The 24124-nt window shown below is 39.0% G+C and overlaps 1 protein-coding gene across 6 annotated transcripts in view; it reads right to left on the bottom strand.

The window, feature by feature from the left end:
* Positions 1 to 23826, bottom strand: part of ENAH (enabled homolog (Drosophila)) — a 46625-nt gene extending 22799 nt beyond the window's left edge. For 5 of the 6 annotated variants that reach the window (XM_010011533.1, XM_010011536.1, XM_010011535.1 and 2 more), the window contains exons 1-3: positions 23659 to 23826; positions 20853 to 21030; positions 8986 to 9070 (exon numbers count right to left, since the gene is read on the bottom strand). In XM_010011533.1, coding sequence (XP_010009835.1) covers positions 8986 to 9070; positions 20853 to 21030; positions 23659 to 23790 — 395 coding nt within the window. In that variant the 5' untranslated portion in view covers positions 23791 to 23826. Of the gene's footprint in view, positions 1 to 8985; positions 9071 to 9435; positions 9448 to 20852; positions 21031 to 23658 lie in introns of all 6 variants that reach the window. The other variant, XM_010011534.1, reaches the window with a different exon arrangement.
* Positions 23827 to 24124: the final 298 nt, after the last annotated feature.

Genomic DNA, 24124 nt, shown 5'->3' with positions numbered 1-24124 from the left:
TGCTGAAACAGTTTGCAATAGCAAATAGCTGTCTGCTCTGGCAGGTCACCTTGTTTCCTCAACCGGCAGCTTTTCTGTACATTCACATAAATCCTCGGGATTCTAACACTGGCTTGCTTTGGCTCCTGGATGCAAGATCAAGCCATTATTTTTTTCCTAAAAAAGATGACAGGAAACGGCACCAAGACAGCCATGTATCAACCTAAGTAACAGAATTCTGCCACAAACCTGAAAGGCTTCTTGTCACAAAGCCAGGTACACTAAAACCAGAGGTATTTCCATGAACAATATAGACAAAAGCATCTTTGTATCACATCCAAATTCAACTGGCACTGAGCTGATAAGACATTACAAGATGAACAGAAACTGGTTTGAAGTATTTCATTCTAAAACTCACTGTAAGAAACAAAGATCCAAGACAAAGCCAGCAGAAAACAAAACATCTTGAGGAACAGACATGACTGAAGTAATTGCTGCCCTGAGTGAAGAGGTCAGATGCAGGCAGATAATACATAATATTTGACAGCTGTTAGTCATTTATGAACACACTCATTTCATAGCCCATTCTTTCCTGGCTGAAAACCTGGTGTCAAAGCAGGGCATCAAATCAGTCAGAAAGATCAACAGGAATAGCCCTGTTTTGGTTGGTTGAAGATACAACAAGGATGGGGAAAAATTACCACTAATGAGTGTACCGAAAGAGGACACCAAAACCCATCACTTGAGCCACTAAAAAAATAACAAGGAACTCAAAATCAGACAGATGTATTTGAGGGGCGATGTGCAGGTCTGTGTCCCACACTGGTTTTTGCTGATTTTGAAAATGGTTTCTTGTTTGTGCTGTTACCTATTCTAAACCAAATGTGGCATCACAGAAGAGACATAAAGATGACACCCAAAAAGCAACATTATTATTGCTAGATTACTGCTAGCTTGAAATTTTGCACTAACTATTCTGAAAGTTACCAGTAAGACATTCTCTGTAAGAAACCAAATGTGATTATACAGAAGTATTCAACAAATATATGCATCTCCCATTCTGTGTGCTACTAGTTGGGGTTTTTTTTGTTTTCAATTTATGTTTTATAATCCAACATCAACAAGAAATCTAGGAATAATGCTACTATGTCAAAGTTCTACAGTTAAGTGTGTAATATCAACTATACTTAAACCTGGACTCATCAATCCAAACCAGTGAAGTTGTTCAAACTGTGTTGCTGATGTGGCCATTAAACTTACACTTACCAATTGAATAAATATTAAAATACATTTAACCATTAAAATATGTTCACCAATTTGAAAATTTGCATTGCAATGACTAGGACTATGAGAAGATGTCTAGTACTGCAGCCCTGGAGTCTCAGTCTGCCTAGGCTTTCAGGGCTGCTCCAAACTCTTGCACCAGCTCCTCTAACCCTGCCTCAATCTATGGAGCAATAAACAAGACAGTAATGTTTGGAGTTTTATTCTGAAATGCAGAAAGCCCCAGCATGTGGGCACAGATAGCATTATCTAATCCAACAGTCACTACTTACTAGAATACATCTCACATGATGGCTGTCCTCCCTCCCACCACTGAGTCACTGCAACAAACAGAGCAGCTGCCTTCAAACAGGCTACACAATGAGTAGCTGAGAGGGAGGCACCAGTACCAGATGCAGGGTGACCTCAGCTCCATCTGAGCATGTTGTCGTCTACCCAAGAGCAGCTACCTTGTGATTGCAAGGAACTACGTGCACTCGGTGGACGTCAACTTAACTGGATACACTTAACCTACTTTATTCACTGTTAAAACAAAACAACCTATAGGAAAAAATGAACAGGTTCTTTAACATGCTGTTTTGAATTCAGCTGCTAGTTTGAGCTTTAATAGTTTAATCTTCTGACCATCTTCTGCACAAGTTCAGAAAAAATGAAGATGTGTCTCTGGTGGCCCTTCAGATTTGCAGGAACTTATCTGAATAATAAAAACTGAGCAGAAATGTGAAACTTGCTCTCCCATCTTTAATACTAAATATTTATTTATCATTCCAAAATTCAGCATTTACCACAGAGCTCACTCTCCTGCATGGTCACGTAAACCTACTGAATATGTATCTCAAGGCCTATACTTCAATGCTTATGCACTATGGAATGAATACACAACACCCCCAAAATCTCGTAATTCATTTTTTAAAGAGAAAATATAGTCTAAACCACAACAATGAGACTGCAAATTTCCATCAAACACAGGCAGCCTCCGAGACCAAGAATCTTCATGACTACAGAGTACACTTGATGCACCAATAACAATTTCAGCAGAAGCAATTGATATTTAACCTCTTTACATCTTCTTTAGGTCTCTCAATTGCATGAGCTTCACTTTGCACCATCTAAGCTCACCTCCTGCTATATGGTCTCACTGCTTTCCAAGTTAGCTTTATTTTTTTAAGTGCTAGACAGTCCAGACAGTTTCTACCTGAACATACTGCACATTGTTTCAGAGAAACACAAACAAGAGCTAGTCAGCTTGACAAAATGAGAAAGAAACAGATATTCAGATGATCTGTGAAGTTTGACTATTCAAAGGCAAGTGAGTTTGTGTATAGGCTCTGGAAATGACAATTCCAGTTTCAACAGTGTTCTGTAAACAGTAGTGAAAGGTGAGACTGTTTCAAATTATTTCTATAAAACAAAATATATCAAAGAACAGTTTACATCTAATTTAATGCAAAATTATGAAGGCATTTAATTGACTACGTGTATGATGATATTGAAACACTAAGCAAATCTCAAGGTCATTATAGCTATTTCCAATGTTCAAGTAGCTGTCTCCTGACTGATAGATCACCATTGCATGTAACACTTCCACTGGCAATTTGATTTTTCCCATGCACTAGTATTAAAATGTCCTGAACACTAGTATATGGCCTACAGGTTAACAGTTTTTCCCCAGAGTAATGTCTAAAACCTGGACAGTTGCTATGTATTATTCCTCATTCCATTTTGATCATGAAAATCTGCAGCAACATCACCCAACTCCTTCTATTCTCCTTTGTACTCAATGTATCTCAACTCACACCAGCAACAATAACTTGCTTTTGTCAGCAAAACACCAAATAAAATTTGCTTGTTCCCAGTCCCAACAAGAACTGTCTGTTCTTTTGCTCCTCACACTTCCATAGCAATCTTCCTCTCTTCCAGATTAACTAGGAAATTCCTACTTGATACCTGTCGAATGCTTTAGTGAAGCCAAAGGAACACCTCATGAACGGCCTTTCTGCTTCTGCAAATTATTCTTTTCTTCAAAAGTAGATCTAAAGCTTTTCCATTACCGAAGTCAAGCTAACAGGCTTTCATTTCCTTGATCAAAAGGGATCATTTAAGGTCTAGCAACAAGCTTCTAAGCTCAAAACGCATTAGTTGGAAATAAGAAAATTAAGAACTAGGGTTTATCAGTCAAGCAAAAACTAGTAACCAGCCACACAATGAAGACATGAAGAGGTGACTATAAACCTAAAGGTTATCAAATACAGGAATTCTAATAGACAAAGGGATCTCTTAATACTCTCTGATCAAACCTCACCAAGCCTAGTTTTCCTCACCTTGATCTTTCAATATACTATGTAAACTGAACAGAATACTTGTACTTTTCTGGCAGAAGCCAGAATGCAAGAAGTCACCTGTGCACATAAAGGTTTAGAAAACCCCAAGAATCTCAGCAGTAGAAAGATTTACTTTCACTGGCACCTCCCTCTCACTGGTATATTCGAGTGAGTATGGTCAGGACAGAACTAATTTTATAACACAGAACCACAATTACTAAAACTATGCAAAAATGTACAACAGTTTCTAATCCTAATCTCATGTTTTGCATTAAACAGAAACAAACCCTACAGATCTGAAGATTTGGCAGAAAGGGTAAGATTTCAGAGCAATTCTGTCAGTGTAATCAGAAGACTGCTTACTGGAAAGTACTCTTCTCAGTCATGTCAATGGTACCCAACACCTAGGGTAAGATTTCAGAACAATTCTGTCAGTGTAATCAGAAGACTGCTTACTGGAAAGTACTCTTCTCAGTCTGCTAAACATGTCAATGGTACCCAACATCTACTTCTACTCAGTGCTATAACCAGACAGTGGCCATTACGTCTCCATAAAGCCAGCTATTAAGTCTCTGGGAGCTAGACTTGACAGGACTAAGGAAAGCTTTTGGAAGAATCTTTGAATGGAAAGAAAATGAGAAGCGCTAAAAAAAGTTATTATTATACTAGAAGCCTGTTTTCCAGAAACCTTGAAAGCAACAAAAAGTAGTCTTTAGGATGAGATTAACACCACTGACTGATGGGTCTTCCTGCTTTTGTCTCCCTTTGTCTCCCGTCCTAGTATGCAATGCAGAGGCTGGAAAGATCCAAATGGCTGCAGGGTGTCTCATGAAAATACCTCAGCAAGCTCAACTTGAAAAGCTTACACTGATACAACCCTGATCTCCTGGAAACCCTTAGTTCAGGCACCAAAATCCTCCTTTGATTCCATCTAAACCAAGTCTCTGGGTTGCAGTCTTCATGCCCATTTTGTAACACGCACAGCACACAATACAATCCTGTGACAGTATTCTGCGGACCTCTCCAATACCCTAAACCTGAAAGCCAACTACTGTATCATATTCATATGCCTATCTCAGATTGTTGAGTTATAATGTAATCAATCCATATGCCTTTAAAAGAAAGCCTACTTCCTCAAAATAAGCTGTTGGATAAATGGAACAATTTCAAAAGCAAAGAAAACAGTACATCAACAGTGCTAGGGAAAGGTACCAGGGACAGAAAGTGACAGGCAAACTTCCCTTCCTTAAAATTATTACAGCTACCTTGCCACTGAACTGTGGGATGCAGGTTTTTCTCTTTCAGTATCTCCACACATTTTCAAAACAGTTCAGGAATTATATATGCAATAATACATGATTTATGGGGAAAAAATATTACTTTTACTGTAGTTAACAATTAAGATTAGAAAAAATCTCAGAAAGAATACTTTTAATCTGTAAAATAAAAAGCATTCCGTTAAGTCTACCAGTAAATAAGACACTGCTACCCTTGTCAGCCTCTGAACTTGCACTCTCCGAAAGAAGTGTCCCAAAAGATGTTACAAAGCCCCCACCATATCAATACCACTTTCTAGTACAGTCACACACCAAGTTTTCTTTAACAGTACCATCCCAGTCCACCAAATAAACTAAAACTATAGGCAACCCTGAAGCATTTAACGATTACAACCCCCACTAATATTCCACTGTTGCATTTTGTGAACTTCCAACATTTTGGAGCACTTACGACAGAAGTCGGTCAAGTTTTGGTCCATTGCGCCCCTGAAGGACAGCAGGTGGCTTGTATACCTTCATTATCCTTACAGTCTATAGGCTTTCTCTGTTTCTGGTGTTCTTGGTCTCTTTATTTATGAAGCAGTGATGATTTTGAAGTTATTTATAAACATTAACTCATTAAATTCCCAAGTGTCATATTAGATACCAACCCAGTGACTCAGATTCCTGACAATATATTTATCACGGCTGGAAGGCAAATTTACATGCACGAGTAGCACACACAGGCATGCCATGAACTAATCTTATATTTTAAAATGGTATTTGACATTAAGTAACTCCAGTTATTAACCAATATGTATATGTCAACTAAGGTTGGCTCATTATCAAACAAATCAGTGGAATTTGTAAACACTGCCTGAACACCACTGTGACAGAATGAAACCCAACCCATATAACCCTTCATTTTTGAGGATTGAAAATGGAAGCTGGAGTGTTTTAAAGCTTGTTATTGCTACACTTAAAATGAGTGCAAGCTAAGGAAAACTACAGTTATCTCTAAGTACTCCCTGAGAGGGAAAGCATACTCCATGTATGTCAAAGTTTATTAGAAGACGGTAACAAAGTTATCATTTCACCAGACAACAGCATTTCAATAAGCACCTATGTGTAATCTTGGCCTTATAAAAACCTCAGTGTTTAAGATAACACATCTGGTCCTAGTGGCTTTAGAGATTGTCTCACTGCACAGAAAACAATGCAGATCTTCAAGTAACAAGCTTTGCAGCAAAATAAACAGTCATATTACTGGTTTAGCACTTTCAAGATATGAGGCATCTAAACCCTTTCTAAACTAGAGAGAAATATTTGGACCAAAATAATGCATTTTTGTTGACTATGACCTAATTTAGTTCTTTAGTTCCCAATTTCCCCAAGATTCCAGAACACCAGTTATAAAAGTGAAGGAAAACACTGGATCAGTTGAAGAGCTCTCTTTAATATGCCATTCTTCACCCGTTACTCCTTGGGCAAAACATTTCTGAGGAAATGTTTCTATTTGTGCTTAGGAAAACCCTGAAGCTACGAGCCATGTAATTTAACTTGGAAATTTGTCCTGCTTTGAGCAGAGGGTTGGACGAGATGACCCCCACAGGCTCCTCTTTTCAACTTTATTTTGTTCTCAGGCTTAGAATAATTCCAGGAAATGTCTTCCTGAACTTGACATGGGAGTCAGTCAGACACTGCTGAATCCAGGTACACTTACTGGGGAGGGATATGAGACCAGTACTTAAAGACAACTATTTTCCAAGTCACATCTTAAGCAAAACCCGACCCTACAGACCCACATTTCACAAGCAATAGACTTAGCAAAGTCTGCCTTTCTACTGATCCACCACAATTCCCTTGTTCCTTCCTACACAGTAACATTTATTCCCTTCTCTTGCATTCCCTGTAGTCCTACTGCTCCCCACAGCAGTCAGTTCTGCCCACGCTGCCTTTACCCTTCACTGAGAATGGAAATGTCACTTGTAGAGACTGTTGAAAGTAATATATACCTAAACCTTTCCTTCCCAACTGTTTACTACTCTTTACATTATGGTAGTAAGACTATTGTTATTACTGTCTGAAAGCTGAAAGACAGCTATCATCAAAGAGAAGTTCCAGCTTAAAGTTAACAAAACTCTGTTATAACCACATAGTTACAGTAGTAAAGAGACCAGAGAAGCATTTGTGAAATGTTTTAACAAAATTACATGTTCTTCTTAGGCTTAATGACACAACAGCAATAGGCTTTCCACAGACAATCTGGCTAGCAACATGACTAAACACTCATTCCAGTTCTCGATCCATTTTTAGGGGAAAATCAAATCAGAACCAGGACCAGACTTCAGTGAGGACACTGTATTAGATGAGAACAAGTAGAGCACACTGATCAAATGAGGAAGCCATAAGAATACCATCTGATAATATGACCCTTACAGACAAAAACTTTCAAGACTTGCAGAGCTCTTAGTATGTGGCAGCACTTTGCTGAAGAGACGTCTATCTAAAATACTTTCTTCTGAAACACTGCTGAGAAGTGTTCAGCATTATAAATGTCAATTAATACAGCCTTCTACAGGAACAGACGGGGAAATAAAGATATTAAAAAGCCACTACTGTAGAACAGAAAAGAATATCAAAAGAAAAAAGCTTTTTAAAAGCCTGTCAAAAGAAGTGACATAAAAGACCTTTAACATGACAGCAGACTTCCACGTAAACACATCAAACAGACAGCTTTGTAATGAGCTTCTTGCTGTTTGTTTTTAAACAAGGGAACTTTCAGATAAAGCGACCCCTGCTCAGATTTAAGAGCATACTGCAGAAGAGAGACAGACAAGCATGACCTATTTTGATGTCAAAACTTTGTTCAACACCTACGGTTAGTTTATCAAATCTATATTAAGAATTATTCTCAAATTAGCAATCTGGCTCTGCTCACCTTTGCATAAACAAACTAAATGCAAAGTATCAAAATAGAAAAAACTTCAGTGCCACTTAGACCAAACATGTTATTCTACCAGTTACCACTGAAAGGTATTAAATGCATTTACACAATCTGGACCACTTCCTATTTATTCAAAGATCCTGTTCCCTGCATCTGTACTGCATGTGACCTAAATCGCTCCCAGCACCCCTTCTGGAAGGGAACAGCTAATCTCCTGGGAGTATTTTGATGGTAAAATAATCCAGAATTGCACCCCAGGCAGTATGCTTGAGATAGCTCAAGGACTTGCTGTTTTCACTAACCAAGTCTGATAGCACTATCCTAGAAGATTTTGCCACCTTATATACCAGACACTCAACCTAAAGCACTAACCCACACTACCACGCAATGAAAGTGGGAATATGGCAACTAAAAAGGCTGTTCCCAAAACTTGGGCACATGATTAACACATAGCAATTATTAAAAGGATCTGGAAAAACCCCTGTATGTTAAAAACACTATGGGTCTGAAAGATACCCCAAAGAGCATGGGACAGGGTACAGTGGCTTCACACTGAAGGGAATGCCAATTCGTCACGGGAACGTGGTCTGCTCCCTGAGGGCAGCACAGACATAACCAGTACTGCTACAGCTGAAAGTTAAAACTACTGAAAGGTTACATAAATTCATACACTAAAAGCAGAAAATGAAGGTTTCTTTGCTAAAGAACTAATACAGCATAGAGGCAAACAAGCTTTCCAATGCAATGTTTGATCTAGTGCATCCACATTCAGGAAGAAAAACTGTCATTCTCCATGATGATTTAATTCTCTACTTCTAAAGGTTAAAAACTTCCTTCCATGCTTGCTGCTTTCTTCTTTCTAAGCATGTGTCAAAAACTGAAGGCACAACAGGCACTGAAAAATTAATTAGTCTGGTTGAAAAGGACAGCAGTGAAATCTTCCAAGGCTTCCCATATGATCTTCATCTCTTTTATTAACAGACCAATAGCAATTTAATTGTCTGGATTGGTGGAGAACATAAACAGGGGATCTAGTCAAAGTTTTTACACAGGAAAGCTGCACTACTGAAAACTACATGCATAAAAATGCTGCCCTAACACAAGGGAGTAATTGCAAGTCCTAGACATCTATTTCTCATCATCAGTGAGGAGTTACTACATTCTTTAATTGAACAGCTGTTCACTTAGAATACCATACCTTCTCTGGATTTCCAATTCTTCTTGTGATGGACCATTTTGTACTTGAGAGGGAAGCTGTGAATTCTGTCGAGGCAATGTAGGACCTAAAAGTCAAGACAGACCATAAATAAATGATCTGAACCTTCAGTATGCAAGAAAGCACAAAAATCAAGGAAAAAGGCCAGCTACCGCATGACATTGTAAGAACTGTTTACTTCTGCTTTTTAAGCCAAACAAGCTCAACAACATAATACAGCAACTGAAAACTGCAACAAATGTTACCTTATATATTTGCAGAATGGATTTATTTCACACAGATGGAAAGGTTTCACAGAAATGCAAAATAAACTTTATACATGATGGAACTTGACAAAAGCTTTAAAAAGCACTCCAAGGCTGAGATTTTCTTAAAACAATGAACAAGTACTCTCAGAGGAACAGAAAAGGCTCAAAAAATTAACACACTCACCTAAATAGAACACTGGAAATGGGGAAGGAATAGTAAAAATAAAAAAAGAAGAACAGGAGAAAAAACCATCAGAAGCTTGGATAAAGCATGTTTCTACAGGTCAAACTTTTACTCTGATTTTAGCTTGTCTGCTTGGATCAAAGACCTTCCTTTTTGGATAGGTAAGTATTGTGTCCGAAGGAACAGAGGCATAATACAAATGTACAAACTGTGCATTCTGCAAAGCACAAGAAATGCTAAAAAGAAGGACATGCATATTCACCTTTGACTTTTACTGATGGGCAATTCCCAATCATAAATCTTTCAAAAATTATATATGCTAGATCTTCTAAAAGCAAAGAGGCTTTTACATTTTCCTCATAAATGCATTTACAGCACAAAATTATTTAAAAGGATGAAAAAGTGTGGAATGGAATACATTAGACCATGAATGGTTTCTGTAAAAATGGGCAGTAAACCAGGAAATTAATATTTCGACTATAGCTACACTGAAGATTATGGAAGTTATAAGCAAGCAGAATTAAAAACAACAAAAATGTATTAAGTATTTTCTTGCTGAGATTCCACCAAACTGCTCAGAGTGATGGAGTTGAAACGAGACCTCCCCCATCTCAAATATCAAACTGTACAATTTGTTTGCCATCTGAACTTGTGAAAGTCATCCAAAAACATGAAGAGACCACGTGTGATATACGGAGACAGCAAGGACAGGTGATCTGCCTCGAACGCGGCAAACAAGTGCCCTGTTTAAAGGCTATACAAAAACATTTACTCAAAACAGCATAGTTTGACCACTGTGGTCATAAAGACAATGAACCCTGAAAATTATAAAGGTGTACACTATCTACTGTACCCTACAAGTAAAAAGTAAGCTAAGAACTTACTTCTAGGAGAAGATAAAAGCAGGGAGTGTACTACAGGGGTTGTACATATTCCTTACATAGTCCTTTCAGCAGGCATTAGGTCCTTGCACTGAAGCACGTGATGTTGCCCTGAATGGACTACTTTTGCTTTCAGCAGGCATTAGGTCCTTGCACTGAAGCACATGATGTTGCCCTGGATGGACTACTTTTGCTCGGAGTATCTCCAAGAGATGCCCACAGATATAAATCTGTATTATTTTTAATGCAAAAGATTTAACTGCAGTGATAATCATTAAGTTATCAATAAGCAGAAACATCTGTTGTACTCATTAAGTTATCAATAAGCAGAAACATCTGTCATATTGCTCATCTGGAAAACACTTCTGCTTTAAAACTTGCACAGTCTCATGTTCTCCTCTGTCGTATCTCCTGCATGACAGGTGGAAGGCTTTTATGCCTGCTAAGCCATGACCACAGCTCCCAGGCAGCCAGGCTATTTGCTGTCTGCACCATGCTGCAGCCTTTCATGGACTTTCAGAAGTAGACACAATCCAGCAGCAGCTGTGTTGCTGCTTAAAGGTGCTACATACCACTATCGCTTGCCACATCTAATATCCTCCCTCCCCTCAGATCTGTATGAAACAAAGAACAGAAAGAGACGGTGATACTATGACCATTTTTCCAACTGGAACTATTTGGTACTGAAAATACAGTAGAAATGAAAATAGCAAGCTTCCACCCATTTAATCTTTAGGAGTATTTAACAAGGGTTTTTTTGAACAAGGTATTATCACACTGCTGTAGTTGAGTGTGAACCGTCAGTCCGCAACCAGTGTCCACCCAACTCTTTCTTTTGCTAGCTTCACCAGCAAGCAACCATCTAGCTTCACTTGCACTGGCTGTTCCAGAGAGCCTATCTATCAGAAACCCTGTTCCCACAGCCTCAAACTCTGTTCTAGAGCACTGTCTGTCAGAAAATCACGTGTCTGCGGAACACAACCTTCAGCAAGCCAAGCTAGCATAAGCTGGCCAACCTACTCCAGTAAGTTCTGTGCTTTTTTCACAGCTATACATTCAAAAGAGTTGAACATAATCACCTGCTAACAACTAACATGGCTGGTTGGTTATTTCTCCTATATTTGTGCCATAAGGAAATGCAACCTGAGTATGCCACAGGCTGTCAAGAAGGAAAAAATCAGCTACCAAGTAATTTGGCATGTTCTCTGACAAATTCCTCTCTGCAAGCAGAGATTCTAAGCAGCACGTTAACAGACATTGGCAAGTTACAGGTACACACCAGGTGGGAAAGTATGCTTTATCCTAGAAAATATATTACAGCAGGCCAAGACTACCACTTTATTGCTAAAACACAACTGTCTGGCTAGTGGAACAGATGGTATAATAAATAAGCAGAGGTAGCTAATAAAAATCTCTGAGGCTTTTGAACACTTCAAGATACTTCAGAAACATCAGCCCCCAAGAGAAATATTCATAGAACCCCCGAGAGAAATATTCACAGATACTGCCTGGAAAAAAAGTCCGATCCTACAGGATCGCTTTATCTTCAGAGGCCAGTACAAGCCAAGTAAGAGACGAGGCTGAATGGTCTATTCATTCTGAGTTTTAAGGAAAACCTAACATCTTTCTTTTTCTAAAGAAAGCACAGATGGTGCACTCCGCAGCACACACTGACAGACAGAGGATATAATTTCATACTAATTTGTTCAGCAGCCATTCCAGTTTCAACGCTTTCTGGTTTTCAGCTTATTCTCACCTTTGCATCATCCTTCCTCTACGACAGTGCAGGCAACTGTGTAGTGAGAGATGGGCTGGAAATCAATGCATTAAAAATCCCATGGAAAAAGCCTGCAGGAAGTGTTTTCACCAGCTAAATCAGAACCAGTTCTGGTTCTTCACACAGTCACACAGACAGCTATGCTGGCATAGCTCAGAGAATGACATCAGACTGCTGGGGGTTGCTTGAACCAAATTAAGCATCCCCAGCATCACCTTTTTAAACCACAATCAGCGCTGTAGTTTATCAAACTCCCTAACTTCATTTTCATCTCCAATTGAGTTCTTACCTTTGTATCTCCATTCAAGAGCTGAATTAATTCCAGTTGTACAACCCTAAGAAAGTATAATCAGGAAGTTGGAGATGGAAAGACATAGCTTCTCCTCCCTTGATGCCTTTTGGTTCATCAGTTCCTTCAATCTTTCAATTACATTATCTGCTTTGGAGCTGTCCACCCAATTCTCCACCCCACTTCTTTTAATGTCACCTTATGTTAGCACCTGGCTGATATGGAAAACATCACGTTCCTATGAGGTAACAGCCCTAAAACCCCCAAGTATCAACTGTTCAAGACTGGAACAACGTCAAGTGCTACAGGTTACACAATGACCTACAACCTGTATCTTCATTTGGCTGGACAAGCTTGCTTGGCAGTCAGACCACCTCCCTCAAAACTCCACGTGCCTTAGGGTTCAAGAAAGCTAAAACATAAAAAACCCCCACTGTCTGTTCAGAGCACAGCATCAGAAGACAAAAATCTAATTTTAGAGAAATCTACTACCTTTAGAAAAAGTTGATCAACTGTCACATGAGAATTCAGTTTGAGGTGAAGATCTCCATTCTTCCCCCAGAGAAACAGTTTATATAAACAACCCAGTAATTAAGAATTCCCACTCTTCCATTTCTCAGTATGCCAGTGCCAAAACTATGCAACATTCCAATTACACAGTTGGATATTCAAATCAAAGTATGACTGACTTTTCAAAGGAAGAATTGACTGAAAGCAGACAGCAAGTTAATTTATACAGGCATATATAAATGGGTATAAAGGTAAGTGTACTGACTAATTATCATCTTTAGAAAAGATTTTCATTAAGGACAGTTTGAGTACACCTACTAAGCAAAGAACACACCCGAGGGAAGAGTTCAAAACCACAACAAAAAGAGGTATTTCTATTACAGAATGTAAGAACTTTAAAAAAAAAAAAAAAAAAAAAAGTGTTTTACTAAATGCTTAAAGGTTTTCTGAATAACTGGAAAGAAGGATTTTTCAGAGATCTATGCTAGGAAGTAATAAGAAAAATAATTATGGTGAAGTAACCTCTTTCACTTGCCTCTGGCTCCTTCTCTTTCTGCTCAGAGCCTGTTCTGCTCTAGGATATGACAGAACGAAGTCTGAGGAGACTCAGTAACTAGCCTTCTGCAGAAGCAGAACAGCACTACTCCTCAAGACCTGGATTTGCATTATGGATTGATATGCAAGACCAGAATGGTCAAAAGTCAGGGCATTAACAAGTGACAAAGCTATTCTCTAGTACTTTTATTTGGATGAATTATCTTCCAGGTAAGACTTTTCTTCCCTTCAAAGATCTACTTCCTCATAGATAGCTACTGTCTTCCAAGTACCTTCAGCTGAGTTAATTTACTCATGACTTCAATTTATTTTAGCTGAATGCTAAATATGCTGTGTGTTCTAGACTGAAAGTAAATGCTTTCAGTTTCACTTCACAGGCGCTTTCGTTACCTGATTAAGGTAATAAAAGGGGACAAGAATAACAAATACATTCATTAAAATACATTTGAACGGAAGCAGAGTCAAGACTCCTATCAATGCCAGCAGAGCCTCCTATCAACACCAGCAGAGCCTTGGAAACAGTGCTGATAACCTGGGTGCTAGGCTTGGCTCAGCACTAACTTGCTGGGTGACCTCAAGCAAGCTTGCTTTTTCCCTCCACTATCCTTTTATGCAGGGGGAGACAGAGCTTCAGCAGCAGAATACTACAGTTGCTTAATGCAATTACAATACCACAAACTCAAAATGGCAAGTATGACAAGTTAACTATATCAAAACCATCTACTGCAGGGTATTTACTACTTTTTCTTCTCCAATTCTGCCAAAATTTCTTTAAATAGCAATTTTATAGATGGTGACAGTCAGTGCTTGCATGTAATACTACAGAAATGGCCTAACAAAGCTCTATTTCCGCAATTATGATCATGATTTTACAACACCAACCTGTTCCCAAAAGGTGGCAGATTTAACACAGCTACATCTACTGATACTTTTAAGACAACAGTATGAACCCTCAAGAGAAAAATGTATTACCATTCCCCAATGTTTATTAAACAATACTTAACCTACAAAATTAATGTGCTTCTATGTACGTTTGCCATGCAGTTAAGACCAACTACCAAATTTTAATGAGATTCGTTGGGTTGCCCACTCAAACTTTAATGCTTTCACCTGATAGAACACCACTAATTCTGAAGAACCACACAAATCAGAAATACCACACAGGCAGCCCTTAAAAGTGAGTATAACTCTGAAAACTTAGCAATCTCTCTCTTCCCTTCCAAATACCACAACTAGCACTGATGATGCTTTCAATGATCTTATGTGCAATTAAAATGGAATAGAAGCATTTTGTTCAATAAATAGTTAAAACTTCTTTTAGGTCATTATTTTGTCCTATACACCAGGATTAGTTAATCAGGATTATCTGATTTCTTTAATCATCCCACATTTAAAAGGCCAAGAAAAAACTTGCTAGCAAAAATAGAGATACTATCCAACTTCTGACAACACAGGTATAATACCACATCGTGTTATTCCCATTCTGACAGGGAATGCTGACAGCCTGCTCCAGAGGCCTGCCAAAAGTACAGGTATAGTGTAATTACTTCATTGCAGTAGAATAATTTTTCCCCTAAAAACAAGTTTTAGCATGATGTGAACCAAAACAGTAGGAGGAGAAGCATCTGAGATCCCCTTCAGCCCTGCATATACATTTCTCTTTTCCTTCTTTAACCCCTACATATATTCCAATTAGGCAACCCCAATTTTTGTTTCAGTTTGCATTTCCCAAAGATACTAAATTATTCAGTCTATGATCGGAGTAAGTGCATTCCCCTCTCAGCAAGGATTTAATGAACTATCTTTTCTGTAAGAGAAAGGACCACACATCAATATCCAGCTGTGGAAAGAGCACGCATCTTTTCCCAATGAAGGTTTGATTATTTTATAACTGGACAATCTATCCTCTAGGTTTACTAATACTTTCAAAGCACTTTGACCTTAAGGGTTTTTTTTCCAAAATTAGACTAACGAAACCAAAAAACCAAAATTTCTTTTTCCTCCTCCCCATTTTCCTATGAATTAAAATGTCATCTAAGGCAGTATTAGAACAGTTTCACTGAAGCAGTTCCTATCCTTTCCTTTATATTCAGAATGTCCCACAATCTTTTCAAGAACCAACACATAACTATTAAAAATCAGCACAATAACCATTAGGAATTTCACATATATGTAATTCTACTAGAAAGAATTAGAATAGGCATATTTACAGCTGTATGACATCCTTCATTTTTTCTTTTGCTGCTTTTGCCTTCCACAATGAACAACCCAAAGAACATCCTCAAATGCTAATTACACATATATAAATGTCATACTTAGTTTCTTATTCTCTTCACAAGGCTTTCCTGGGACTGAAGAAACATGCCACACAAAATACCACTAATTCCAGCTGAACTAGCAAGTATTTTTTGCAGCAAACCCAAGAATGATACCCCTTTCTTCCCCCCATCTCCCAGCGCACGCTTCCCTTACTTGCCCTTATTCCTTCAAAGGAATAATCCATTTCCTCACACATCAGAGAACTTTCTCAGCCATTTAATTTCCCTTCATTGAGGTTTTTCTCTCATTCCAGAGTCACTTTGATTATAACACTGAGCTCTACTTGATGCAGATGAGAAAATTTTCTCTGTACTGCAATGCAAAACCTTTGCAGAAAGCAGTCATCTTTACTCTAGATAATTAAAATCAGTTATATATGCTATATATATATACACATCAAATACCTGAACACAGCCTCAAAGCTAGAAATCCTCTTCAAATGACCTCTTAAACTGATGACACATACTTGTCATTTGAAGGTGTACCTTTTGAACAACTCAGACAATTATTTAATGAGCAAGTATTCCAGACCTTTCCCAAGTGAGTGCCAGCAACAAATGTTGGTTCATTTGTAAGTTATCTCCTAAACAGTATTGGGCAGGAACTTGTAGCATTAGTAGTCTACCTTAAAATTCCAAGAGAAAGTGAAGTCCTGCGTTGTTGTCTTCTGGATTTGCAAATGGCCTACAATCTGCTTGCCCAGCCAGCAGGAAAACAGGGTCTGGGTGAACAGCTACTAGCTAAAGCAACCATTCAAACCAGAACAGAGTGAAAACTTTTTGACTTTTACATATATTTCAATAAACAGAATTCAAGCATAAGAGAAATCAGGGACAGTCAGTTGGGCTTGTTCAGCCCGGAGAAGAGAAGGCTCTGGGGAGACCTTAAAGCCTAACAGGGCCGACAAGAAATCTGGAAAGTAACTTTTGACAAGGGACAGGACAAGGAGAATGGCTTTAACCTGCCAGAGGGGAGACTGAGATTAGATATTAGGAAGGAGTTCCTCCCTGTGAGGGTGCTGAGGTGCTGGCACAGGGTGCCCACAGAGAAGCTGTGGCTGCCCTATCCCTGGCAGTGTTCAAGGCCAGGTTGGACACCGGGGCTTTGAGCGACGGGTTGGAACTAGATGATCTTGAAGGTCTTTTCCAATCCAAACCATTCTGTGGTTCTACGAGAGGATAAATAACTCAACAAACAGTTTCACTGACAAGGCAGCCACCCCTTCAGAGTCCTTTCAGACAAACCTGTACTGGGTTTCAATAAGAAAATTGCCAGTTGCAGTAAAGCCTTTTACTCCAACTTCAGGACACTTTGACTCTGCATCCTGAACTCATCAGAAGGACAAAATACCCATCAGCGGGTGCTCTGTGGGACAGGCACGCAGTGGCTTCGCCTCTGCTCTGCAGATCCACTAGAGGGAGATCCTAAATTAAACAACCTCAAGACACACCAGGAGCCAGCAGAACAGCTGAGGGTGCCAACTGCTGCCAAAGATCAACTGCATTGTTCAAATACATGCAAGAACAGGACACCATATCATTTTATATCGAATAAAAAGAGGGCAAGAGAGCTGTAAGGAACAGCTGACTCACAAACCAAAAGGATGCTCACAAAACAATATTCCTCAGAAGTCGTTTAGATTTCTGTGAACCTTTGCATAAAGTTTAAATTCATCTGCAGCTTTATGAATTTCTGAGCAGTTATGCTCAGCTAACATTAAAGCTGCTTGCCTTTTATGAATAAAATATAACTTAAAATAACCAAGCTAATAAAAGAAATTGCCAAAAATGAGAAAACACAGCAGAAAATAAGGGTACTGCATGAACCAAACTTTATCTGTGAGCAATTCTAGAGTAAAGAGAAGTTATCTATATAGGACTTCTTTATTTTGAGTTGGAGATTCTATATGCTGTTTTGGATACAGTAGGAAACACAGCAATTCACATAAATTATTAGAGACAGATTGTTCTCTTCAGGTGCAGATTTCAGAAGCAGTATCAGCAGAATACCAACTAGGAATAAACATGTTAGAAATTTTAGAGTCTAGCAGATAAACTGGAAGAAACAAGAACTATCAATATGTAACATATTGATCTTCACATATTAGCACAAATTCCTTTCATAACATATAACCGCCCAACACCATCTCAAAAAAGGATAATTGGGGGTGTTGCAATCCATTTCTTAAAATGAAGAGCTAATATTAGAGCCTCAAAGCCGGTGACCTGTCTATATAAATATTCAGCTATGTCAGTGATGCTAGGGGGGAAAAAGTTACCACCAAGGATTCATTTCTAGCTGCATTTTTAGGAAGTTATACCAACCCCAGAGAAAAGAAATACATTAAACTTTGAGGAAGGAATCCAATTTACTTCTAAACTACAAACTACTTAGTATCCTACTTCCATTATTAAAGCAGGTACGTGCAGAAAGATACTTGACCTTTTTTAGTTCTTACATTGATACAGGTGGGAAAAATATGTAGATATAAGTAATATGTAAAAGATCATAAACTGACAAACCTCCCAGCTGATGAAACTTGGGGACACTTGTTGACAGTATTCTAACACAGATACATTATGATTGTCTGGAAATGGTAACAGGCTTTCAAAGCAATTCCAAATACATAATTAGGAATTTTTTACAGGCAGCAGTGCAGTTGGATGGTTGGACAGGGCTTGGAGCAACCTGGTCTAGTGGACAGTGTCCCTGCCTGTGGCAGGGGGATAAGCTTTAAGGTCCCTTCCAACCCAAGCCACTCTATGATTCTATGATCCTGATGGAAGCTGGAGCACCTCTGTGTCTGTGAAATAGGCAAGTGACAGCTAATCTTTAATCTTTCTTGGCTGACAGAAATCACAGTTATCTCCTCCTGTGCTGACGGCATCCACCATTAGTTTGTGATGCAGTTAACTGATGCATTTTGACTTGTACTGACTACTACCAAGTCAAATCACAGGAAGGAGAAACAAAGAGACTATCTTAAATTCAGGAAACATGAGGGTCACCACCAGTCACTATCAACCGTAATTACACAACTTACATTATGTCCTTGTCAGACCTACATCTCAAAGCCATTAAAAACAAGCTAGACAGACTACAGCACTGTATCCAGCAACCTGGACACAGTATTAATCATACTCAACTGAATCACACATAAATCCACCTGAAAACAAAACCTACCCCCAATCATCAGTGATTAACTAGTATTAAATTGAATGATGCAGACAAACGCAAACTGAAGGGCCATTTCACAGGTCAGTGAAGAAACTACTGGCAGAATGATCTGGAAGAATTCATGATTTGGGATGAAGAAACGACCAAATTCTAAGCACAATGACTTCTGGACTCATTGGAAAGCTCAGCTCCCCTTCTCTCCCCGTTGAAGAAATTACTGAAGTGATTCAACAGAAAAAAGAGTTCTTTTCACCGAGTTGTCTGAATGATGTTTTGTATAACTAAAGTTACAGTTAAAGAAACCCCCAAAATGATTTTAGTTTTATCCAAGTCTTCACATACACTTTCTACTACTGAAGAATATAATCACAAAGCTGTTAGCCCACATACACTTTGCATAAGGCAGCACGAGAACTAGTCATTAAGCAAATCACAATAATCTATGAAATGAAGAAACAGGCACACTGGCTAATTAAAAAAAGAGCACTGTCATGCCTGCCTATGTCATTTCAGCCTTCTAATAGCTCAGTTTTAGTGTTAGGAGAAGGAGTTAAACTAAATGATGAAGATATATGTATGCATATAAACACACAGTCATTTGAAACACGTTGCACCAAACTCTTCAAGTACAGGCAACAGGAAACAATGTAAACCTCTCAGACTTGTAATTACCATAAACCAGGCCTTTTCAGACTTTACATCAGATGAGCAGAGACCAACACTTTGCGTGTTCCCAAACGTTGCTTGGGACATAGATGATAAACAGTCAGATTGTATGAAATGTTTACAATCAAGTAACCCTCAGGGAAAGGAGAACTGAGGGAGTTAGAAAACACCCAAGCAAGAGGTAGGAGAACGGGATACACAGCTAGATTATTTTAGCTGGCAAAAAGAAAGCTTATACCTCCATCTACCCTTTCTATTTTGGCCTCATATGCCATGTAAGAGCATAAGCACTACAGAATACATCCTCCTTGGTCTAGAACAGTTAGTTTCAAATGTTAAGCCTTGAAAAAACTGTCAAAACGAAAAGCAACTTGAAAAGTCACCCTCTTTGCTGAGAGACGGCCCTAGTAAGGTCATCTACAGCCTCTTTTCTTCTCAAGAGAAAACTGGCACACAAGTACTATCTCTTGTTACACAGACAATCTTTAATGAGGACAAAAGAATTCATTTGGTTACAAGAACACAAAAGTCTCTTTTACTCTTTCAAAATAGAACCTCCCTCTCTGTGTGCCTCAGTGCTATACTGATCAATTTGCTGTACAGCCTATCTGGACTATATTACAGATACCACCTGAAGACTGAAGCCAGTAATGTTTCCACCAATATTTTCAACTCTGTCACCCTGTTCTCCAAACAAATTAAATGATAGACCTGTCATCTACATTGTATGTGCTCATCTGAATGTTATCCCTGGACCCAAGGTCTCCAAGCTGGAAAACTCTTAGATGGTAAGGACTGCCAAAGAGAATGCCCTGAATTCCCAGGCTTGGAGGAAAAAAAACTTAAGTATTTATGATAAACGGATGATCAATGAGAAGCAAAAATACGAATGAATGCCTCTAGAAAACCCTAAAAGTACCCTGATTAAGAGGTATGCATTTCTTGGTCAGGTGTTTGACTTGTTTCCTTAAATAAAAGACAAAAGTAGCAGCTTTCTCTATGCAATAGGTAATATGACAATCAATTTACTCATTAGGAATCACATTTACATGGATGGCAGTCAAGTTGAGATTCACTATAAAACAGCTGTAATTAGGTAGACAAAACTCCCAAATAATTAAAATGGTTAGAGGCTGAACTGTGACTAGAAACAACTTATTGACTTTTATGCATAAATATTTGAATGTTTTCCATCTCCATTTGACTAATCTTTTTAGAAAAGAGAAAGCTCAGAGACTCTTACCAGTTTCCTGCGAATTTAATACTTCTAAGGCATGCATCATGGCACTTGCGAAGACATTGGCATCTTCTTTGCTGCCAAAATTCAGACCATACACCTGCCTAGCATCACGCCACTGGTGGAAGGTCTGTGTAGCCTGATTGTACTTCAGCCCTTTCGGAATGGCACAATTTATTACCACCTAGAAACATTCAAAAAAGAAAAAGTTACTTATGCTTAAAATTGCTTTTTCATCACAAGTTTCTGCTTCATGCGGATTTTATTCCTTAACCATGTGGGTTAATTCAAGACCCATAATCTGTAAAATCACAATGTTGAAGCACATAACCATTTCAATTTTCATTCCAATGCTGCATGAAATCAGTGATGAGAATACACAAGGGGACTAATGAGATATTTTCTATCAACTGTGTAGCTTAAGCGTTCTCATTTCAAAAGATGCAGTGATGTTTCATAACAGCGATGTAGTAATATCAACAGTTCTGGCTTTTAATAGCAGAGTACTTGATGTGAATATGCATCTGGATCTCAGAAATGCATTAGCTTTTTATTTTTTACATTAACTTCACAGAGTACTTGGTAGAACTCTCTTTTCTAACCAAGTTACCACCTTTTCTCTGTGGCTGCTGCACCCCTTAGCTTGCAGTGCTTTCAGCAGCAGTTCATGTGGACTTCTACTATGCATCACAAGGTATCATTTTGCAAGATCGTTATGGCTCACACAAAAGGTGATAAATTCTAGCTAGTAGGACAACCATTTATTACAAGCTATCCACTAAGAGGATCCCATTGCACTTGGATAACTATATCCTCTAACCTTTTCCACTGAATAATGGGAGGAAAAAAACATGTTTCGTCTCAGATGAATTCACAGAGACCATTTATTACTTCGAAGTGCTTAATGATGGCGTGGTATAAACCCAGCCAGCAACTAAGCACCACGCAGTCACTCATTCACTCTCCCCCAGTGGGATGGGGGAGAGAATCAGAAGAGTAAAGTGAGAAAACTGGTGGGTTGAGATAAAGGCTTTTTAATAAGTAATGCAAAAGCCACGCACACAAGCAAACCAAGGAATTCATTCACCATTGCCATCAGCAGGCGTGTGTTCAGCCACTCCAGGACAGCAGGGCTCCATCACACATCATGTTACTTGGGAGGACAAACACCATCACTCTGAACATCCCCCCCTTCCTCCTCCTTCTTCCCCCAATTTCATAGGCTGGGCATGATGCCATATGGTCTGGAATATGCATTTGGTCAGTTGGGGTCAGCTGTCCCAGCTGTGTCCCCTCCCAACAACTTGTGCACTCCCAGTCTGCTCACTGGTGGGGCCTTACGAGGAGCAGAAAAGGCCTTGACTCTGCGTAAGCACTGCTCAGCAGTAACTAAAACATCCTGTGTTATTAACACTGTTCTCAGCACAATTCAAAACATAGCCCCATACTAGCCACTATGAGGAAAATTAACTCCATCCCAGCCAGAACCAGCCCAAACGACAAATCACAGAGCAGATGATCAGTCTACGCTTCACGTGTATGATAAATGACCATGAACAGACTAAAACAATTGTTTTTAAATGCTGGGAGAGGGGGAAACAGATACAGAAGCTTTACTCAAACAAAAGGATTCAATTTTTAACCCCATGACAAGTATCACCAGGCAGAGCGTATTTCAAGACACGGTGCTAAGTTTGCATTTAATCAAGATCTAAAAACTTCGTTACTTGGGAGGACAAACACCATCACTCTGAACATCCCCCCCTTCCTCCTCCTTCTTCCCCCAATTTCATAGGCTGGGCATGATGCCATATGGTCTGGAATATGCATTTGGTCAGTTGGGGTCAGCTGTCCCAGCTGTGTCCCCTCCCAACAACTTGTGCACTCCCAGTCTGCTCACTGGTGGGGCCTTACGAGGAGCAGAAAAGGCCTTGACTCTGCGTAAGCACTGCTCAGCAGTAACTAAAACATCCTGTGTTATTAACACTGTTCTCAGCACAATTCAAAACATAGCCCCATACTAGCCACTATGAGGAAAATTAACTCCATCCCAGCCAGAACCAGCCCAAACGACAAATCACAGAGCAGATGATCAGTCTACGCTTCACGTGTATGATAAATGACCATGAACAGACTAAAACAATTGTTTTTAAATGCTGGGAGAGGGGGAAACAGATACAGAAGCTTTACTCAAACAAAAGGATTCAATTTTTAACCCCATGACAAGTATCACCAGGCAGAGCGTATTTCAAGACACGGTGCTAAGTTTGCATTTAATCAAGATCTAAAAACTTCATCAAGGAAATTAAGATGTACCCCTTGTAGCTCCCTTCTCAATCTCTTGAAGTGGTAGATGATGAACATTACCAAGTGTCAGATGTTTTTTGAATTAAATGACCTGGGGAAATGAGGTATCATGCATCCAACTTTTCACAAAGAGCTACAAGAGAACTGCTGGTACCTGCGTAGACTGCAGCTAACAGCACAGAGTAGGGAAGAAGAAAACATTTTTAGGTTGCCACTGTGCCTTAAAAAGAATCAGATGAGTTCTGTGTACACCACTAGCCTTTATATTTATCTGTAGGAAGGAACGGTAAAAGAGTGCACAAGGACTTTTGCCTTGGAAGTATGTGAAGTGCTTAGTTTATGAGGAAAAAGCCATAGCACAGTTTTGCTACTTCAGTTTAAAAGAAAACTAAGTTTGTTATTTACAGTTCCCATAATTTTACTCAAGATGTATTTATCTTAATGTTAGAAACAATAACAAAAATAGCTTAAGATTCCTATCCCAAATTTTCAGAGATCTGCTTACCTGATGATCCTGAATCTTCCTGCCCACGACTCTGAATGTGTTGTTGCCTGTGTGATGATATATATGAACTCTGCTGAATCCAGTTGATCCACCAGCTGGTACCCATTTCTTATTGGCATCATCATAGACCATTACAGCAGCCCGTGCTTGGCAGATACTCTGTTCACTGTTAAAAATACAAGCATTTTGGAGTAGAACATAAGATTACTTACAGCAAATCATCTTTTTGGTTAGCTTTTGCTTTTTAAACTCGAAATGTTAAAGCAAGACTCCTTGCTGAAACATTCACCTTTCTAAATACATATAACCACTCACACTGTCATTTTGCTTAAAAGTGTTCATTCTGAAACGCTGTGGCCAAGACAAATGGGCCAAACTACTACTGAGAGATCAAGAAGTGCTTTACTTTTCCCGATTTTTGCACTCCCCCCCTTTTTTCCGAGTTTTCCCCCCCCTTTTCTGCTCA

The sequence above is a fragment of the Nestor notabilis genome, unplaced genomic scaffold (genome assembly GCF_000696875.1).
Source record: "Nestor notabilis isolate BGI_N333 unplaced genomic scaffold, ASM69687v1 scaffold5393, whole genome shotgun sequence".
Taxonomy (NCBI): domain Eukaryota; kingdom Metazoa; phylum Chordata; class Aves; order Psittaciformes; family Psittacidae; genus Nestor; species Nestor notabilis.
This window is presented reverse-complemented; position numbering and strand designations above follow the sequence as displayed.